This window comes from Falco peregrinus, chromosome 3 (assembly GCF_023634155.1).
Source record: "Falco peregrinus isolate bFalPer1 chromosome 3, bFalPer1.pri, whole genome shotgun sequence".
NCBI lineage: Eukaryota > Metazoa > Chordata > Aves > Falconiformes > Falconidae > Falco > Falco peregrinus.
Window position 1 is genome coordinate 3,079,217 of NC_073723.1, and position 17,076 is coordinate 3,096,292.

The 17,076-nt window shown below is 40.2% G+C and overlaps 1 protein-coding gene across 4 annotated transcripts in view; it reads left to right on the top strand.

Moving 5' to 3' along the window:
* Positions 1-17,076, top strand: part of KHDRBS3 (KH RNA binding domain containing, signal transduction associated 3) — a 95,220-nt gene that overhangs the window by 55,200 nt on the left and 22,944 nt on the right. For 2 of the 4 annotated variants that reach the window (XR_008746457.1, XM_055799553.1), the window contains exons 6-7: positions 4,030-4,140; positions 5,480-5,672. Coding sequence is in view for 3 of the 4 variants with exons in the window: in XM_055799553.1 (XP_055655528.1) it covers positions 4,030-4,140; positions 5,480-5,672 (304 nt within the window). In the remaining variant the exon portion in view is untranslated. The remainder of the gene's footprint in view (positions 1-4,029; positions 4,141-5,479; positions 5,673-17,076) is intronic. The other 2 variants (XM_055799554.1, XM_055799555.1) reach the window with 2 other exon arrangements.

Here is a 17,076-nt window from a genome sequence, read left to right on the forward strand (position 1 = left end):
AACCTTAAACACCTGGAGAAATACAGAAATTATAAAGAATTGAAATGGAAAACAAGAGTAGACAAGATGGATCTGAATTGAGAGCTGTGTTGGCTAAGCATAGACAGAAGACGAGAATTGTGGGATGTGTGGGCACTAAACCACCCTAGGGTCATTGGTTCTGCCCCCATGGATAGACACGTTGCTGCATGGGCATGAGTAGAGATGGGTTAAAGGAGTCATAAGTGATGTGAGGGATGTCAAAGTCAACAAGATGTGCTTCTATGAATACTTAAGTAGCAGTAGGAAGACTAGGGAAAATGTGGGCCCACTGCTGAATGGCACAGGGGCCCTGGTGACACAGGGCATGGCAAAGACTAAGGTACTTTAATGACTTTTTGGGCTCAGCCTTTACTAATAAGAGGGGCCTTCTGAAATCCTAGGACCCAAAGATGGGGGGGGAAACTACCTTTGGAAGAGGATCAGCTTAGAGAATAGCAAAGCAGACTGGACACGAGTCTGTGGGCTCTGATGGGATGTACCCATGAGTGCTGAGGCAGTTGACAGATGTCATTGTGAAGCCACTTTCAATCTTTGAACAATTTTGGATATTGAGAGAGGTGCCTGAGGACTGGAGGAAAGTAAATGAGACTTCCCTTCAAAAATGGCAAGGAGAACCTGGTGAACTCTACGGCCAGTCAGCCTCACCTCAGTCCCTGGGAAGGTGATGGAGGAGCTAATCGTGGAAATTTCCAGGCACATAAATGACAAGGTCATCAGGAGGAGTAAACATGGATTTACAAAGGGGAAGTCATACTTGCTCAACATCTGTCCTGGTGGGTAAAGGGAGAGCAGTGGATATTGTCTGCTGTGACTTTGGGAAGGCTGTCTCTAGTAAGATCCTCATAGAGAAACTGTTGATGTGTAGGCTGGATGAAGAGAGGTGGATTGGAATTTGGCTGAATGGCTAGGTCCAGAGGGTGGTGATTGGTGGTACAAAGTCCAGCTGGAGGCCAGTAACAAGCAGTGTACCCCAGGGATCAGTGCTGGGTCCAGGGCAGTGTACCCTCAGCAAGTTTGCAGGTGACACTGAACTGGGAGTAGTGAGTGATATGCCAGAGGGTTGTGCTGCCACGCAGAAGGGACCTTGAGAGGCTGGAGAAATGGCCTGATAGGAACCCCATGAAGCTTAGCAAGGGGAAGTGCAAAACCCTGCACCTGGAGAAGAACCCCATGCACCAGAATATGCTGGAGGCCACCCAGCTGGAAAACAGCTTGGCAGGAGAGAACCTGGGTGGACACCAAGTTGAACATAAACCAGCAATGTACATTTGCTGTGGGGAGGGCTAATGGCATCCTGGGCTGCATTAGTGTTGCTTGCAGGCTGAGGGAGGTGATCCTTCCCCTCTGCTCATCACTGGTGAGATCTTACTTGGAGTGTTGATTCCTTTTCTGAGCTCCCCAGTACAAAAGGGACATGGGCATATACTGCAGAGTTCAGTGAAGGGTCACAAAGATGACGAAGGGTCTGGAGTATCTCTTCTGGACAAGAGCCTGAAAGCTGAGACTGTTCAACCTAGAGAAGAGCAGGTTCTTTTCAGTGGTGCCCAGGGACAGGACAGTGGCACACACTGCCTGCAGATGTTGTGAAATCTCCATCCTTGGAGGTGTTCAAAAACCACCTGGGTATGATCCTGGGCAGCTGGTTCTAGGTGGTCCTGTTTGAGCAGGAGGTTGGATCAGGTGACCTCCAGCAGTCCCTTCAAACTTAAACCAGTCTGTCATTTGGTGATTATGTGTCATAGCAGTCATAGTGGCTGAGGCCGTAAGGCAGTCTGTTCTATCCCTGCATGTTGATAGCCCTGGATTCTTACATTGGAAATGACTGCTGTGTAATTCCTTTTGTACCTTAGAATATCTCAAGCTGGAAGGGACCCTTCAGGCTGGAGACTAAATCCCTGCTCCTTGCAAGACTACCTAAAACTAAACCATATGATGAAGAGTGTCATCCAGACACTCCTTGCACTCTGCCAAGCTCAGTGCCCTGACCGCTTCCCTGGGGAGCCTGTTCCAGTGATGGACCACTCTCTCAGTGAAGAACCTTTTCCTGATGTCACATCTGAACTTCCCCTGAAGCAGCTTCATTCCATTCCCTCATGCCCTGTCTCTGGTCACCAGAGAGAGGAGTCAGCACCTGCCCTTCGACTGCCCCCCTCGAGGAAGCTGTAGACTGCGATGAGGTCACTCCTCACCCTTCTCCATTCCTTTGATGGTTCCCATTGGATTCTATCATATAAGCCTCAGTTGTCATTTGTAGTATGAAATGCCTTGATCTACTTAGTTTTTCCTTATTTGTAAGCTGTTCTATACTGTCAGTCATCTTTAACATAGTTTCTGATGTACTTCCAGTTCATTTATGTTCTTTCCAAATTAGAAGTAACAAAGTTTTCTGTTCTCTATATTTCTAAAATTATATTAGATTTTACTATCCTGACCACTGGGCCAATCTTAATTACAGGTTCTGCGCTATTCACTACTGGTAGAACATCTATTACTTCATACAATGTTAGGACATACAAGTTTATATATATGTGTGTATATTAACTCCTGAGTGTCCCCTCTTATAGTTTGCTGCTTTTAATTTTTTTTTTGCTATTTTCATTCAGGTTGGGATTCAGCTACAGATGAAAGAGCTAGGCACCTGAAGTCCTGTTGTAGTTTATAGAAAGCAATTACTTCTATTTGCTCCTTTTGTTCTGCAGTTTGCCTCTAGGACAGTTGGCAGCACCATCCAATGCATTCCCCAAAAGGAAAGGCTCTACCATGAGAACCCTGTCCAGGCTTTCTTGACTGTGTGGCAAAAACCTTAATGTATACATACATCTATACATATGTTACTGTTTTTCACTGGTGATTGAGCCTCACTTTGGCAGGTTTCCCAATTCTAGAATGTTTGAAGGACTTTTTTTTTTAGGCTTTTGACAAATTCCTTAAATTGTCTCTGACCTGCTTTTCTGATTATTTTACATTTGTTTTATTAGCATTTGTCCTTTGAGGTTAGGTGTGGGTTCAGCTTTTCAAGCAATACCTCTTTTAATACCTCTCCTTACCCTGCTGTTCTCACCTTACTGAGCTCCTTTTGCCCTTTCTCAGGCTTTTTTGACAATAGTTATGTATTTACTGTGACATCCCATAGGTTTCTCTAAATGTCTTCCTATATTGTGTATATACATTTCACTCTTTTAAATCTTTTAAAACATAATTTGAAAAAGGGAAGCTATATAAATTAAGCAATACTGGAACTGATCTGTTGTTTTTACAAAGGTATGCAAAGGTTCCTATTCAAGTGGTTCCTCAATATTTTGAGTCAGTTCCTGTTCATCATTCATGTAAATCAAACTTCTGTAGTTCCCTGAGAACTTCTTAATGAATTAAGAACAATCTACTGTTTTTAAAAATCTGCTTTTAGCATCATGCCCTGATATGACTCAAATCTACATGGTGGTAATTGAATTCTCCTGTTACTGGGTTTCCTATCTCTGCACCTTTCTAGTCTCCTCCAGCCTGGGTCAGTAACCATCTGAGTGCTGCAGTACAGAACTATACATCTCAGATTGTTAATTCTTCCTACACTAACTCTCAAAAAAAGCATGTAAATTGTCTCATAATATAGGAGAGATTATTTCCCACCCATCACCACTGCAATCTTATTAACTGTTTTTTGAAATGCGGAAAAGACTTTCTCATCATGTGGATCTGGTGTTCTAATTACTCTTCAAGAATAAATCTATGCTGGCTCTAAAAAATGTATTTTTTTCTCCCTCAAATGTTTTTTTCCCCATGTTTTTCAGCGTGTCCCACTTCCTGCTGCTTTCACTTGCACCCTGTCTGAAGGATGCTGTGAAGATTATGGCTAGTCATTCTTGAATCTTTTTACTGACTTTTTTTTTTAACTTGGTATTGACTATTGTCTATGCCAATAGGTGCATTTCCCTTTCTTTGGCTTCACTTGGAAAGTATCACATTTGCTATTTCTTTATATTACTTCAGCAGGCTGTGTCTGGGAACTTCACTGCTCACCCCTGCCCCCACTACAATGAAGTCAAATAAGCAGCTGGTACCCTGTCCTGAGGAGGCATTCTACAGAGTAGCCAAAACCAAGTAATAAGCACAGTTTTACATCACTTACTCTCTAGGCTTGTTTAAAATACTTTGTGACCGTGTTTTGATCTGTGATTAGAATTAATAAAGTCTATCCTGATCGTATTTGCATTCTTCATTTAGTGATGCAGTTTTTCAAATATATTTATTTGTGATAAAATTATTCAATTTTTTTCTGATAAGTTTGCCAATGAGAATTTATGTGACTGACTTGAAAAGGGATAGAAAATCTTAAGGCCAAATCTGGATCTTTTAAATTGGAAATTTCTACTGAAATTGGGACAGAGTATTTTCACTCAGTACTCTCAAGAATATTTAGATGATGGCTTGATAGATAGGGTAGTGTAGAGCTTGTACTTGTTTTTCTTCTGTGTATCTGTTACAGTATACAGTAAGGGTGTGACTTCCTTGGAACAAGTCTATTTGCCTACAGAGCAGTCATTTAAACTCTGTTATGGTCCATGGGGTGAAATGATCTCCTTTAAAAAGGTGATCTCTATTAGCAATGCTTTAGACATCCTGTTAAAAACAGAGTAAATGATGCACATGTCTCACAGACTGTACCTCTAGGTCTCTCCCTTTACCATGGGGGGGGTGGGGTGGGGAGACATGGGATGGGACATGCCACCTCTAAATGGATCAAATAATTTTGAAACCTGTTTTGGTTTAGCTCTGATTTTTTTTCATCCATACGTTAAGTCTCCAAAGTAATGGAACGCAAGCTAATGCCCATCATTCTTTCAGAAATTTAAAACCAAAATATACTCTTATTTCTTGTTCTTAAGTGTGTACAGAGCATCAGGTTATATCCTATAATCACCCTGCACATTTATTACATGTTTGAATGTTTCCTGCAGCAGCTGGAAATCTCTTCTTTGAAAGCAGAAGAAAATGTAATTTTTCTGACCCACTCAATCTCTTACATGCAGTGTGGTCTTTGGATTGCATTTAGAAGCTTATACAGGATCAGAAGGGAGCTGCAACTGATTCCTCTGTGCAGGGTTTGAGTATGATATAGCCTGACAGCTTCAAATTAACCTCTTCTATGATTGTGATTTCACATACTGTAAGTCAAATTCTAGTGAAGTTGACTGATTCCAGCAAATTGGTTTGGGTGTCTCTATATGTGAGAATGACTCAAGCTAGTGAGAAGTTCACTGAATCATGTCTAGTTTGTATCTTTCAGCATTTTTTGCATAGTGTGGATTTGCACTAAAATGTAAAGAAAAATGACAAACTACAAATCTCTTTTAGACTTTTGCTGGCTGTGGGGGAGGGAGCTGTTGAAAAAGAGGCCATGGGTGTCATATTTAGTGGTAAGTGATCCATATATTCACAGGGGCCGTGGAGGAGTGCCTCCACCACCAGCAGGAGTACCAAGAGGGGCACCAGCACCTAGAGGAGTGCCTCCCAGTAGAGGACCAGTCAGTCGTAGCCGTGGACTTCTAGCACCCAGAGCAAGAGGAGTACCTCCACCAGCAGGCTACCGGCCCCTTCCACCACCTCCAGCACAGGAGACTTATGGTGAATATGTAAGTTGATCTGTTGACGTACCAGGTGTAAAGTGTTTAGTTTTGGAGGGGTGATCCTGACTCTCTCTTAAGGACTTGGTAGAATCTCTTTAATTAGTACCTAATTAAGTCTTGCACCCAGATTCTATGGCAGATGTGGTCATCTCTTCTCACCTTTTCAGACTTGGTGTTTCATAGCAATAAAACTTCAGGTTATATGTACTACGATAGACATAGTGCATTCGGCAAAACAGTTGTGTACCTCTTAAAATATTGTATTGGGTTTCTGCTTTACGAAAATCTGAAAAATCACATTGTCAGTAGATTTTTTAATTCTCAACTAAAACTGAGAATAATACTCCACTCTTCTTCCTAAACCTATCTTTGTGGTCATATAGCTGTTCAACGATTAGATAATAAAAATATTTCTATGAAAACTTCAGAATTGATACTAAAATTTTAACTGTGTATGGTTTATCTCCGTAAGCCGTACATACTTTACTTGATTTTATTATATTAAAAATTAAAAATACCAAAATAATTTGTATTCTAAATGACTGAAAATTATAGACAGTTATGAATTGTTGGGGTAAATTTAACAGAAATTGAACTTACAGAGCAGTGAGACAAAGAAAAAAGCTTATTAAATCAAAATAATGTAATAGAATGGATTTAGTCTTGCAGAAAAATAACATTTTCAAGGACAATGCTTTTAATGCTTTATGTATCTTAAAGCTTTTAGCATGCCCTCTTTATAGCTATGTCTGTCTGGACTTTTGTGTCTCTTACTCAGACTAGCAAAAAAGGAGTTTTTGAGTTCCAGAAAATGGTTTTGCTGTTTAGACACTTTTTCTTTTCTTTCAACCTTTCCTCCACCTTCTCCCTCTCTTTCACTGCCCCCCTAACCCCTCTAAATCAAACCCCAGCCTTTGTCCTTTTTGATCAGAAAGGTAGTTTTCTATATAACTCTTACAGCTTTATGCAGAAAAGTTGTTAGTTTGTTAGTACAAACATTTATAAACATACCTGAAAAATTCAAAGGAAATTAATGTAGTCTATTAGTTTTATGGGAACTAGTACTTGAACAATGTATCTAATGTCCTCTGGCTATATACCTGACCTGACTTGACTAGTCAAGGCGGGGTACTGCAATAAGTGGTTATTTCACAATGTTTTCAAAGGTATTAGTCCTCAGTAAGCAGCCTGTTTCCAGGTCATACACTGTAGAACATGTGGTGATGTGGTAGAAAATAAACCTCATCTATTAACTTCATATTTAGATACATATCTGCTGTTTATAGCATGTGTATATGGAAGTGGCATAGAAATAACAGCTGTTTGAATCAATATCCTGATGTATGCTTCACTTCTGAGAGAGAATAATTAGAAAATAGTACTAAACTATGCTAAATAACTTTAGAAAAGATGTTTTCTAGAACTGAATCACTTATCTTCCAAACTGGGATATATATATTTAAAGCTGTAACTGATGAAGTAATGCTAGCTGGTCCATTTTACAATTACCATATTTTCTCTGTCTCCTTTGTGAATGGAGATTCATTAGAATAAAGTTTTGCTAGAACATGAACCATTAGTGTATTGTATGTTAAATTTAATGCATGGTATTTTTTTTACCTGGTCATTTGTAGTACATTATCAAAGTGCCTTAACTGTATCTTTTACGGGTTGGTTAAGGTCACATAATAGGAGTCGTTAATAGTATTTCTGACCTTTCCTTACTAATTGCTGTTTAGCTGTATCTAGTATTAAGTGCCGGTTTGCCAATCTGAGTATCTGAGCAGGGTAAGGCGTCACTGTTTGCTGGGAAGTGTCTGTAGAATGAGAACATCAGTGAGATTGTGGGTATCGTGAGAAGTTACTTTAAGCAGCATATAGTTTCAGAGCCATGGAGACTGGGGATATCCAGAGAGGTTACAAAGCGGCCTTTAGAAGTGTTACTGCGTTTGTGTGGCGAGGTTTTGGTAGCGGGGGAGCTACAGGGGTGGCTTCTGTGAGAAGGTGCCGAAGCTTCCCCCGTGTCCGACGGAGCCGACGCAGCCGGCTGCAGGACGGCCCCGCCGGCGGCCCAGGCCGAGCCCATCAGCGCCGGCGGCAGCGCCTCTGAGAGAACGTATTGAAGAAGCGGGAACAACCCGCACAGCAACTTGCAGCGGGAGAGGAGCGAGCTGTGTGGGAGCCGCGGCCCTGCAGCCCCCGGGCAGCGCCGGAGGGGCCGGAGCCGCTCCCGGCCCGGAGCAGAGATTCCCCCCCAGCCCGCGGCGCCCCCGGCCCGCGGAGCCCCCGGGGGAGCAGCTCCCCCCCCGCAGCCCGGGCAGGGCCCCCCCCGGGGCAGGGGGTGCCCGCAGGGGGCTGTGACCCGCGGGCAGCGGCGCTGGGGCAGCTCCGGGCAGGGCCTGTGGCCCCGCGGGGAGGAGCCCGGGCTGGGGCCGGGCTGGGGCAGGGCCTGTGCCCCCGGGGGCGGGGGGGCTGGGGCCGGCTGGGCCGGGGGGGCTGCGCCCGCGGGGGGGACACGCTGCGGCCGGGAAAGAGAGGAACGAGGAGCGGGGGAGACAAGGAGCGAGAAGCTGAGCGCGGCCCTCAGTGCCCATAGCCCTGTGCTGCTGCTGGGAGGGGGCAGGGACGGGCAGGAGCCGAGCTGCGCCCGGGGAGAAGGGAGCGCTGCGGAAGGTGCTTTGAGGGTCGGGTTTATTTCTCACTGGCCCGCTCTGACTTTCCCCGGGGCAGACCTGGGTTGTGCCTGTGACGGTCACTGGGGAGCGATCTCTCCCTGCCCCCACCCCGACCCACGGGCCTGTCGTTACATTCTCTGCCCCCTGCCCGGCTGAGGAGGGCAGGGACAGAGCGGGCAGGGGGGCACCTGCCCTCCGGCGTGGGCCAGCCCGCCACAAGAAGGCTTTCCCTTGAGGATTGGAAAGTCTGCAAAGACTCATGAAGCTTTTAATTCGCTTAAGCTTCCAAGCCTCTGCTTTGTACTCATTAATGTGAAGCTATGCAAGTTCAGAAAGAAACTATGTTCTGGATGGAAGCCTTCAGCCACTTCCTTGTGTAACTCTGTACATATCTCAAAGATGAAGTAGTGCTTTCAGTACATAATGTCCTTGCCCATTTCCTCTGTGGAATACTATTATGCATACCTTGTGGCAGAAAATGTGGCCATCGAGTCACAAGAGCCTTCTTTGCCTTCAGTCTCTTCGCTACCTTTTCTCTGCAGTCCTTGAGACCAGTAAGTCTTTAACATCTATGTGGAATTTACTCAGCTCTGCTTCCTGCTTACCCTAATCTGTCGTCTTCCTCTTGATTTTTTTAGGAAGTTTTTTTCTGAAAGGTAATATCAAAATGGGAAGGGGAATACCTATTTCATTCTGAAAAGCTGGAAGGGTACATTCTGGAGGTACATGGGGAAAATCAAGCCACAGGCAAAAAAATCATTAATTTGAATGTAGTTGCATTTTAATGTAGGCTCAAGATCAACAAAAGTAGATGGCCATTGCTGTCCTGTGCTTGAAGCCCCTAGGGAAGTTGTCCAGAACTTGCCTGTTACAGAAAGCTCTGCATAGAGGTAGGCAATCTCTGTTGTCTGTCAGCTTTCTGGGATGCTTCTAATGCTGTCTCTGAATGCTTGTAGTCATGCAGCATATTGGACTAGCAGCAATGTCTGTACATTTTTCCAGTTCAATATAACTTGTTTTCCCACTCCACTGTTGCTAGTCTCACTCATGTATCTTTCAGTCCCAGGACCTGTTTTTCCTGGAACCTCACCATATTGTTAGTACTATGATTTTTTTGAAGCCACTAAATGACAGTTCCTTATCGTTTTCCTTGAACATTGTGTCTTTAATAGCTGTAGCATCACCTTAGATGATAGGAAAAATGCAGGCCCTTATGGCCAGCTAGCTTTATAATCACTATTCTAACCTCGCTGCTCTGTTCAGTGTGATAAACTTTCTCTGAAGGCTAACGTGCCTCCCATTTTTATGTCTTCAGCTGCTCAGGTCAGGAGAAAGCCTAGTATCTAGACTAGTGAATCTTGGCCAGGATTACTTTTATAACACTTGAATAAGGGAAATCATACTAGATGGTTGCTAGATTTATTGAAGCACTTACAGATAGTTTCAGGCACATCGCTCTCTTAATTATATGAGAATTTTTCTCATTGAAGCAAACTGTGTAGTAGACAAAAATATTTTCATGTACTTTTAAGTTGGCAATTTATTCCATTAAGGTAAGAAATGGAAATTGTATTTAACTACTAGCTGGAAATAGCTTTTCCATAATTTTCAATAAGCAGGAAATTAGTAAGAGTATGCGAGAAATTCACTACTCTCTAACAGTATGAATTACTTAGTGAATGTTCAGTCATACATAGGTTAGAACATAACTGTTCTTAGTTACTGTCTAGTAACAGTTGCTGCTCTGCCTCTTGTGTTGTCCTCTTCTTACCAGCTTCAAACCTTTGATGCTTTTTCCAAATTAGTAACACAGCAATGTGAATGAAGCTCTTTGAAGAATAGATCTTTATTTGCTGCTATTTTCAATTTAAAGGTAGATATTTTGCAAATATTCTGTAAATATTTCAATATTAAAGTTTGTATCACCATATTTGTGGTGATGCTGTGTCAAGTCCCATCTTGGCTGCTTAAGTGTGTTGTATGCAAAGTGAAATTCATCTGAGTTCATAATCAAATTTTTAGGCACTGGCCTTTTAATGTGGATTTGAACTCCATTGCTGTGAGTGTGGAATGTCTGCACTGGAAAATAAAACTCATTATTCTAGGAAGTTATGGCCAAGACTTGCTTCAACACTACTTTGGAAAGCGAAATGGATCTAAATTTTCCTCCCAAGTGCGTGTCGTGGGAAGATTGTGGCAGAACTTTATTTCTATTCCTGGCAATTTTGGTAATGTTGTCTTGTGTTCAGACAAGGGTTACCTCAGTGGCAGATTTTTCTAATGCAGTGACCACATGTATGATTTCTAGCAGTTAATGCTTCAATTAGAATGTTTCAATTAGAAAATTAGAATGCTTCAGTGAGATGGCTTTGTGTAATAAGAAATTGAATTAAGATGGAATGTCTACCAGTAAGAGACCTAGAGAGCTTTTCTAATGTTAAGTAAATTGGAATTTGAAAAAGAACTTTATGAACTATTTCCAATTACATAGCAAGATATTTTTTAACTTAAAGATACAGATACAGGCTATGTACAGAACACTTGGATGCAAAACAGATACTGATAAAAAAACTTCAAAATTATTTTTTTTAAATCTGTGTTTAGTTACTGCTCGATTCTGGAAGATCCAAAAGCTTAGGGATTGCTATGTTTTTAAGCTTTGTATTTCCTTAAGTGTACATTTCTGGATATTTCCAGAAATAGGTTTATTTTACTGATGGACAAAGCAGTGCTTCAGACTTAAGTTTTTAATTCTTGTACTGAGTCTGTATTTTAAGTATATACTTACACTATGTATACTGTGATGTACATATATATATAAAATAGATACTACAATAGTGTAAGACTATGTTTATACTGCTTTCCATGAGTAATGGGGAAAATGCAAAAGGCATTACTGTAACACACTATCTAACAAGATCTCACCCAAAACACTGAGCAGATGATGTGGTGCTACATGTCTGTCTTAGTTGAAAGCTCAGTATTCCTCCAGTAGTTGAAGGCCCTTAGTTCAAATTCCTGTTGCAGGTGTTTGTATTCCCTTAGTTCTCTCTGGAGGTGGTGTGCTGACCACCAGGATACTGGTCATCTCAGCATACACAGTACCAGGAGCAGTGGCTTCTGTTCTTTCAGTTTTGCATGAAATCCTTACAGATTTGTGGGAAGACTTAAGGGAAGTTTGTTCGCAAATAACATTTGGCTGGATGGCCAAGAACAGCAAAGATTTCGTGATCCAGTAATAATTATAAAATATGCATGTATGTATCCATTAGTGAAATGAATGAAGACGAAGTCTTACTATTTACAAGTGAAAGCCCATTCAGCTGAATAACCTATAGCCTATTATTTAGTGCATCTTCTTAGAAAGCTCGTGCAAATTCTCTGGTTTAATCGCCAGCACTGAGCTTGAATTTCCTGTTTCCTCATTGATACAATTTTTAGTTTAGATGAAAAATAGAATTAATGTGGAAGCAGTTTCTTGGAGCTTTTTAATACAATGCTGATTTTGCATGGTGAACTGTTTTTAAAGTAGACTTTTTTTCTCATTAACATTGACTTGCTCACTTGCTATTCATGGTTGAAGAAGCAAAAATCTGTAGGAAAAAAAGAGCAAAAACTTTATATACCCCAAGCTTTTTATTTACGGATGAATGCTTCTTGGAGTTGGGGTGGCAAAATACTAGGTAAAGGGCTATTCCAGATGACATTTGAGAAGAATTTAAATTCTCCCTGAATAGAATTCAAGTATAATTTTAATTTTAAGGTCACTTTGCAAGAGTCACACCATGTTTTAATTTACCTCATTCTTCTGAATGTTGATGGTTTCCTAAAAATGTAACATTAATTCCAAATGGGTTTACTTGCTTGGTTGTGTTGAGTGTGAAGCTTTTTGTTTGAGTTCCTGGAAAAGGGCCTGAGGTAGCTTTCTTCTGGAAGAATGAGAGAAACGTGGCTGTTCCATTTCTGTTCCCCTCTGTATCCCCTCTAGGATAATGTAATACCTAAGTGGAAACCACAATGCCTTTTTTATTTATTGACTTCTGGTTTTCAGAAGTCCTCAGACTATTCTTAAGGTCAGGGTGAGTTCAGGTAAGGCTTCTGGAAAGCAAGTTCATAACATCAAAGCATTCTTTTTTGGCTTTTTTTGCCAATTATAATGTTCTTTTTCATGCTAAATAGGCCAAGCAAGAAGAAATAAATGCTAAAAAAGTGTTTTAAATTTAAAAGTCCCTCAATTGTTTTGTTTTATTTTGAGCCTTTTACCTTCTCTGGGGTTTTCAAGATGAAGTGGATAGATAATGGAAAATCTTTTTCTCAGTAACTCAGGCAGCCTTGGCTGTGGAGGAAAGGCTGAAAAGTTTCTCCACCTGTCTATTTTGAAGTGGAAAGTTCACCTATAATGTGCATATAAAATACTCTTTTGAAGTATTTCAGTTTAAGCTGCTCATCTAGGATGACTGTTTTATGACTTGGTATTACTGAATGAGCCTGAGTTGTCTTCTGACACTGCTCCCAGCTGTTGTACATAGACAGAATTGTTTTGGCCTGAAATTAACTTGGTTTAAATGTTGCTGCCTATATTCATTAGCAACATTCCTTCTTTTTGTTTTTCTTTTGAAGTGCATGAAAGACAGTCCCCTGATACATCTCTCATTCCAGAAACCTTATTTGTTTTGGTTGAACATGCACTAGGCTCCTTCTAGATGAAGGCAGATGAAAATCTGCAAAATAAGAGATTACAGTCTGTGCGTGTTCACTGCTAATGTCTTTAATGTTACCACTCAGACTTTAGATGGTAGTAGCTACCCATACTTGTTTTGATTGCCCCATATTCCCTGTTGATTAAATGATGGGAAGATTACAATTCTAATTTGCAAAAAAAAAATTCTCCATTGCATTGCACTGATGTCTCATGTTCCTTCTCCTTCAAGTTAATCTCTGTGCAGACTTTTTTTTTAATGTGATAGTTTTTATCTAAAAGGAAGACATTCAGCCAGTATGCTGTGATAAAGTACTGGTGTAAGTATTAATTTCAGAGAATGATGAGGAAAAGAAACAACAACCTTTTAGTTGTAGTGATAATAGCCTTAATTTTTTTTCCCTTGGATGGATTTCCTTAGTTGGAGAGCTGGAAAATTGATTTCTTACTGATTTCATGATTATTTTTTTCCAGCACTGCAAATGGCCTTTTTGTTAAAATGAACTTTTTACCTTCTTTCTTCCTGTTTCTGTCTTGTTGTCTTTGAAACGTTGTTTTTCCCCTAAAGAGGGCCCAAACACTAGTCTGTCATTGTCACTGCCAGCAGATTATAATTTAAAGCCACCATTTCCTATTCCTCACAAGCAAGATATGTTTAGAGTACATAATTATTAGAGAAAGTGATGAGCAAGGCTTAGCCTGACTTAAAATGTTTTGGGTAGCGCAGAGGTTTTGACAAAGATTGCTTTTATTGCCTTTTGACCTGTGACGGTAACTTACTATTTAACATGTTTGAAAGGTGCATATTTACACGTTGCCTTTGGATCTGTTCATGAAAGATTTCTGCACTTCGCACTGAACAATTACTGCGACCAGTGCTGCTCTTTGGATTTAGATCAGCTGCATGCATGATCATTGAGACAACTGCAGGCAGAAGCTTTCTTTAAGAAGTAATGTGATTTTGCCTTATAGGCTGGCTTAATAAAGAAGTTTTATTAATATAGGGTTTAAGTTTTTACAGAATAATTTCATATTCTTCTCGGAAGATCTGTCTTGTAATTCTAGTTGTTCTGTTAATTTGGGAGAAGATTCTTAAGGCTGAAATTAACAGAAATGAGCACAATTGTTCCCGATACCTTCCTAACTGATATTTCCAATGATGTGTGGAAAATATATGTGAGGACTTTGCCATTTTCAGCTCATTTTTTGTCTACATTTTTGCTGTAAGCTCAAACTGTACGGCACACTTAACCTTCTTTTGATCAGACTAAATCTGGTGAGAGTTAGTTTTCTAGGTTATCCTGAAAAATTAAATAATGACTAACAGAAACAAAATGCTCGCATTCATGGGATGAAAATATGGTCTTGGTTTGGGTTTTTTTTTGAGTGAGAGAGGAAATACGCATTTGCCAGTAAACTTTCTGATTACTGAGTATCTTTAGGAAGAGCTATTTATAGACATAGGCAGTTGGAGTAGAGACGGAAGTCCATTGCTTTGTATTTGGTAGATAGTAGGAAAGCAAATGCTGTCCTGCATGTGAAGAAGAATAGTGGCTTTAAATAAAAAAAAATATTTTTATAGGTACCTGAAACATGCCAAAAAATAAGCAGGAAAAATGCGATTAAAATATTCTTATGAAGGTGTAATTCTTCCTGTAGTACACAGAAAGAAATCTATAGCAATGCTTGCCAGTGAATCTGTGACGTACTTTAGTACAGGATACATGTGCATATTTAAGATCTGTCCTGTCCATTTGCTTTATAGATGTGTAAAAATTACAATTATTTTCATTTAAGTTAGCATGATATTTTATAGTACTGAAACATGCCCAGTGGCCAAAGGTATTTCACTTAGATACTAAATAAGGTTAAAGAAAACATTTGTTGAAGCTACAAGAGGTCTGCGTTTCAGAAGGAAAATGCTCAAGTAGTATGGATTTAATCCAAAATGTAAAACATTCTGCCTCGGCCAACTGTATTTGTAACCTCCTGAAAGAGAAAGTTTTCAAATACAGTATGACTAAGAGAAAATACTGTCAGCCTTAATTCAAGGAAAGCTCTAAAACATAATTTAGCTGCCCCTGCCTAATTGCTGCTTTAAGGGAATAGTGCACAGTAAACAAATGTTGTGGAATTTGAATCTCTTATCTCTTAACAGAGCAAGGCATTGAAAGCAGCTCTTTAAACGTATTCTGTATTTGCAGCTGTTGCACATGAAGTTTATCTTGGTTTTATAAATGTAAATACAGCAATAAAAAGGAAGAATTGATCTGTTCAAGCAGATTATAGTAATTGCAACAGCACAGGTTGATCTTTCTAATGCTAAGTGGCAGGAGTCCCACATACAAACTACAAACCAGTTATCTTTCCATTCAAACTTGTGAGAGCCACCATCAATATAATAATGCAGGGCTTAATTTCTGCAGTAGTCAATTTATTAACACAAAATGGTGAAAGTAATGAGTTGTGGGCAAAATTTTTCTGGAAGAGAAATGCTAATACTAGAAACACTTAAATCTGATACAGCATGGACCTCCCCCAGTTTTTCCTTTTGTTCTGCTGGACATCTGGTTAAGGGTCTTTCTAGTTCCAATTTACTTTGTTCTTTGTCTTCCAAGAAATCGTAGATATACCATAACTTCAGAGTAGTCTGTTTGCCACTTTTCTTTCATGATCAATTATTTTTTACTAAAATAGTTAACATAAATGTGAAGAATTGGAGAATTCTTAAACAATCAGACCTATGATTCCTTAGTGGCAAGGCTTTCCTAAAATGTTAAGAGATTAATTTCAGTCCTCTGCTTTCATTTGGTGTCACTACTGTGTGTGCATGGTTTGAAGTCTGGGGGCTCCTTTTAAGGATGCCTGCTTCACAGTTGGGAGATTCTATAGGAGGAGACCAAATGTCATGTAAATATTCTGGAAATGAGCAAATAAGTTGGCTCAGACAGTTTCTGCTGTTGATCAATGTATTGTTAACAGATGTCTGTGCATTGCATCAATAAGGAATAAAGTGCTTGTTTGTAATAACTGCCAGGAGGCAATGGTTTTGTGGGTTTAGTGTGTGTCTTGTCAAGAAAATCCATATATCAGATGGGCAAAGAAAGTGCTAAGACTATTAATTTTTAGTTTCGGGACAGTGCGTTACGGAAAGAGAAAGCAATGCATTTCCTTCTTGAGAGGGACTATTTATCTATGGATCTCCTCACAACAGACAGCTGGAAGTATCCTCATTTCTTTTCACCCCTATGAATAGGCTGTCACTCATCTGTGTCACTCATAGGCACCCCTCTACTAACCTCTGCTGGGAAACAATCGTGTTCACTGATCTAGTGGTGGTGAAGCAGTATTGATGGGCTAGTTGCCTGGTTTTCCTATAAACAATTTCAAATAATTGAAAAAAATGCTAAAAACTCTTAGTAAAATGAGTTTCCTATCAGTTGTTTTGAGGATGTCATTAGCTTCTGCTATGGAAAGCTTTCCTTACAATGTCTAGAAAGCTGTTATATTCCAGTCATTGGAGATGTTCTCTACTAGAGTTGGATAATCCATCGTTTGTCATCCCTACCTAATTGATACCACTAGTTGGTTTTGTTTTGTCATCATTGAAAGGTTCTTAGAGGTTCCTTTTCCTGGGAGTTTGTTCTTTCATGAGACTTTATTCTTATGTTGCCAGGGTTCACTGCACGCTTACTCAGCAATCACCATATATAAGAGGATACCAGATTTTCATTTTTCTGGTTCCCTTTATCATCAAAGTGTCTCCTCGTTAGGTCACTTTCACCTGGCAAAACTGAACATGATACCCCTAAATATCCTTTGAGGTCTTTGGCATATTTGGATAGATTTTGGATATTAGGATTTCCTAGGAATCAGTGCAAAGGAAGTGCCACTTCTACTTTTCATTCTTAGCTCAGTTCGGCTTGGTTTTGGATGAAACAATAAATTAGTGAGAATTCTTTGGATTTATGTAGTTCATCCTTCTCTGGTAAAGCATAGCATCATTGTAACCTGTTTTTATCTTTGACTTCTGTAT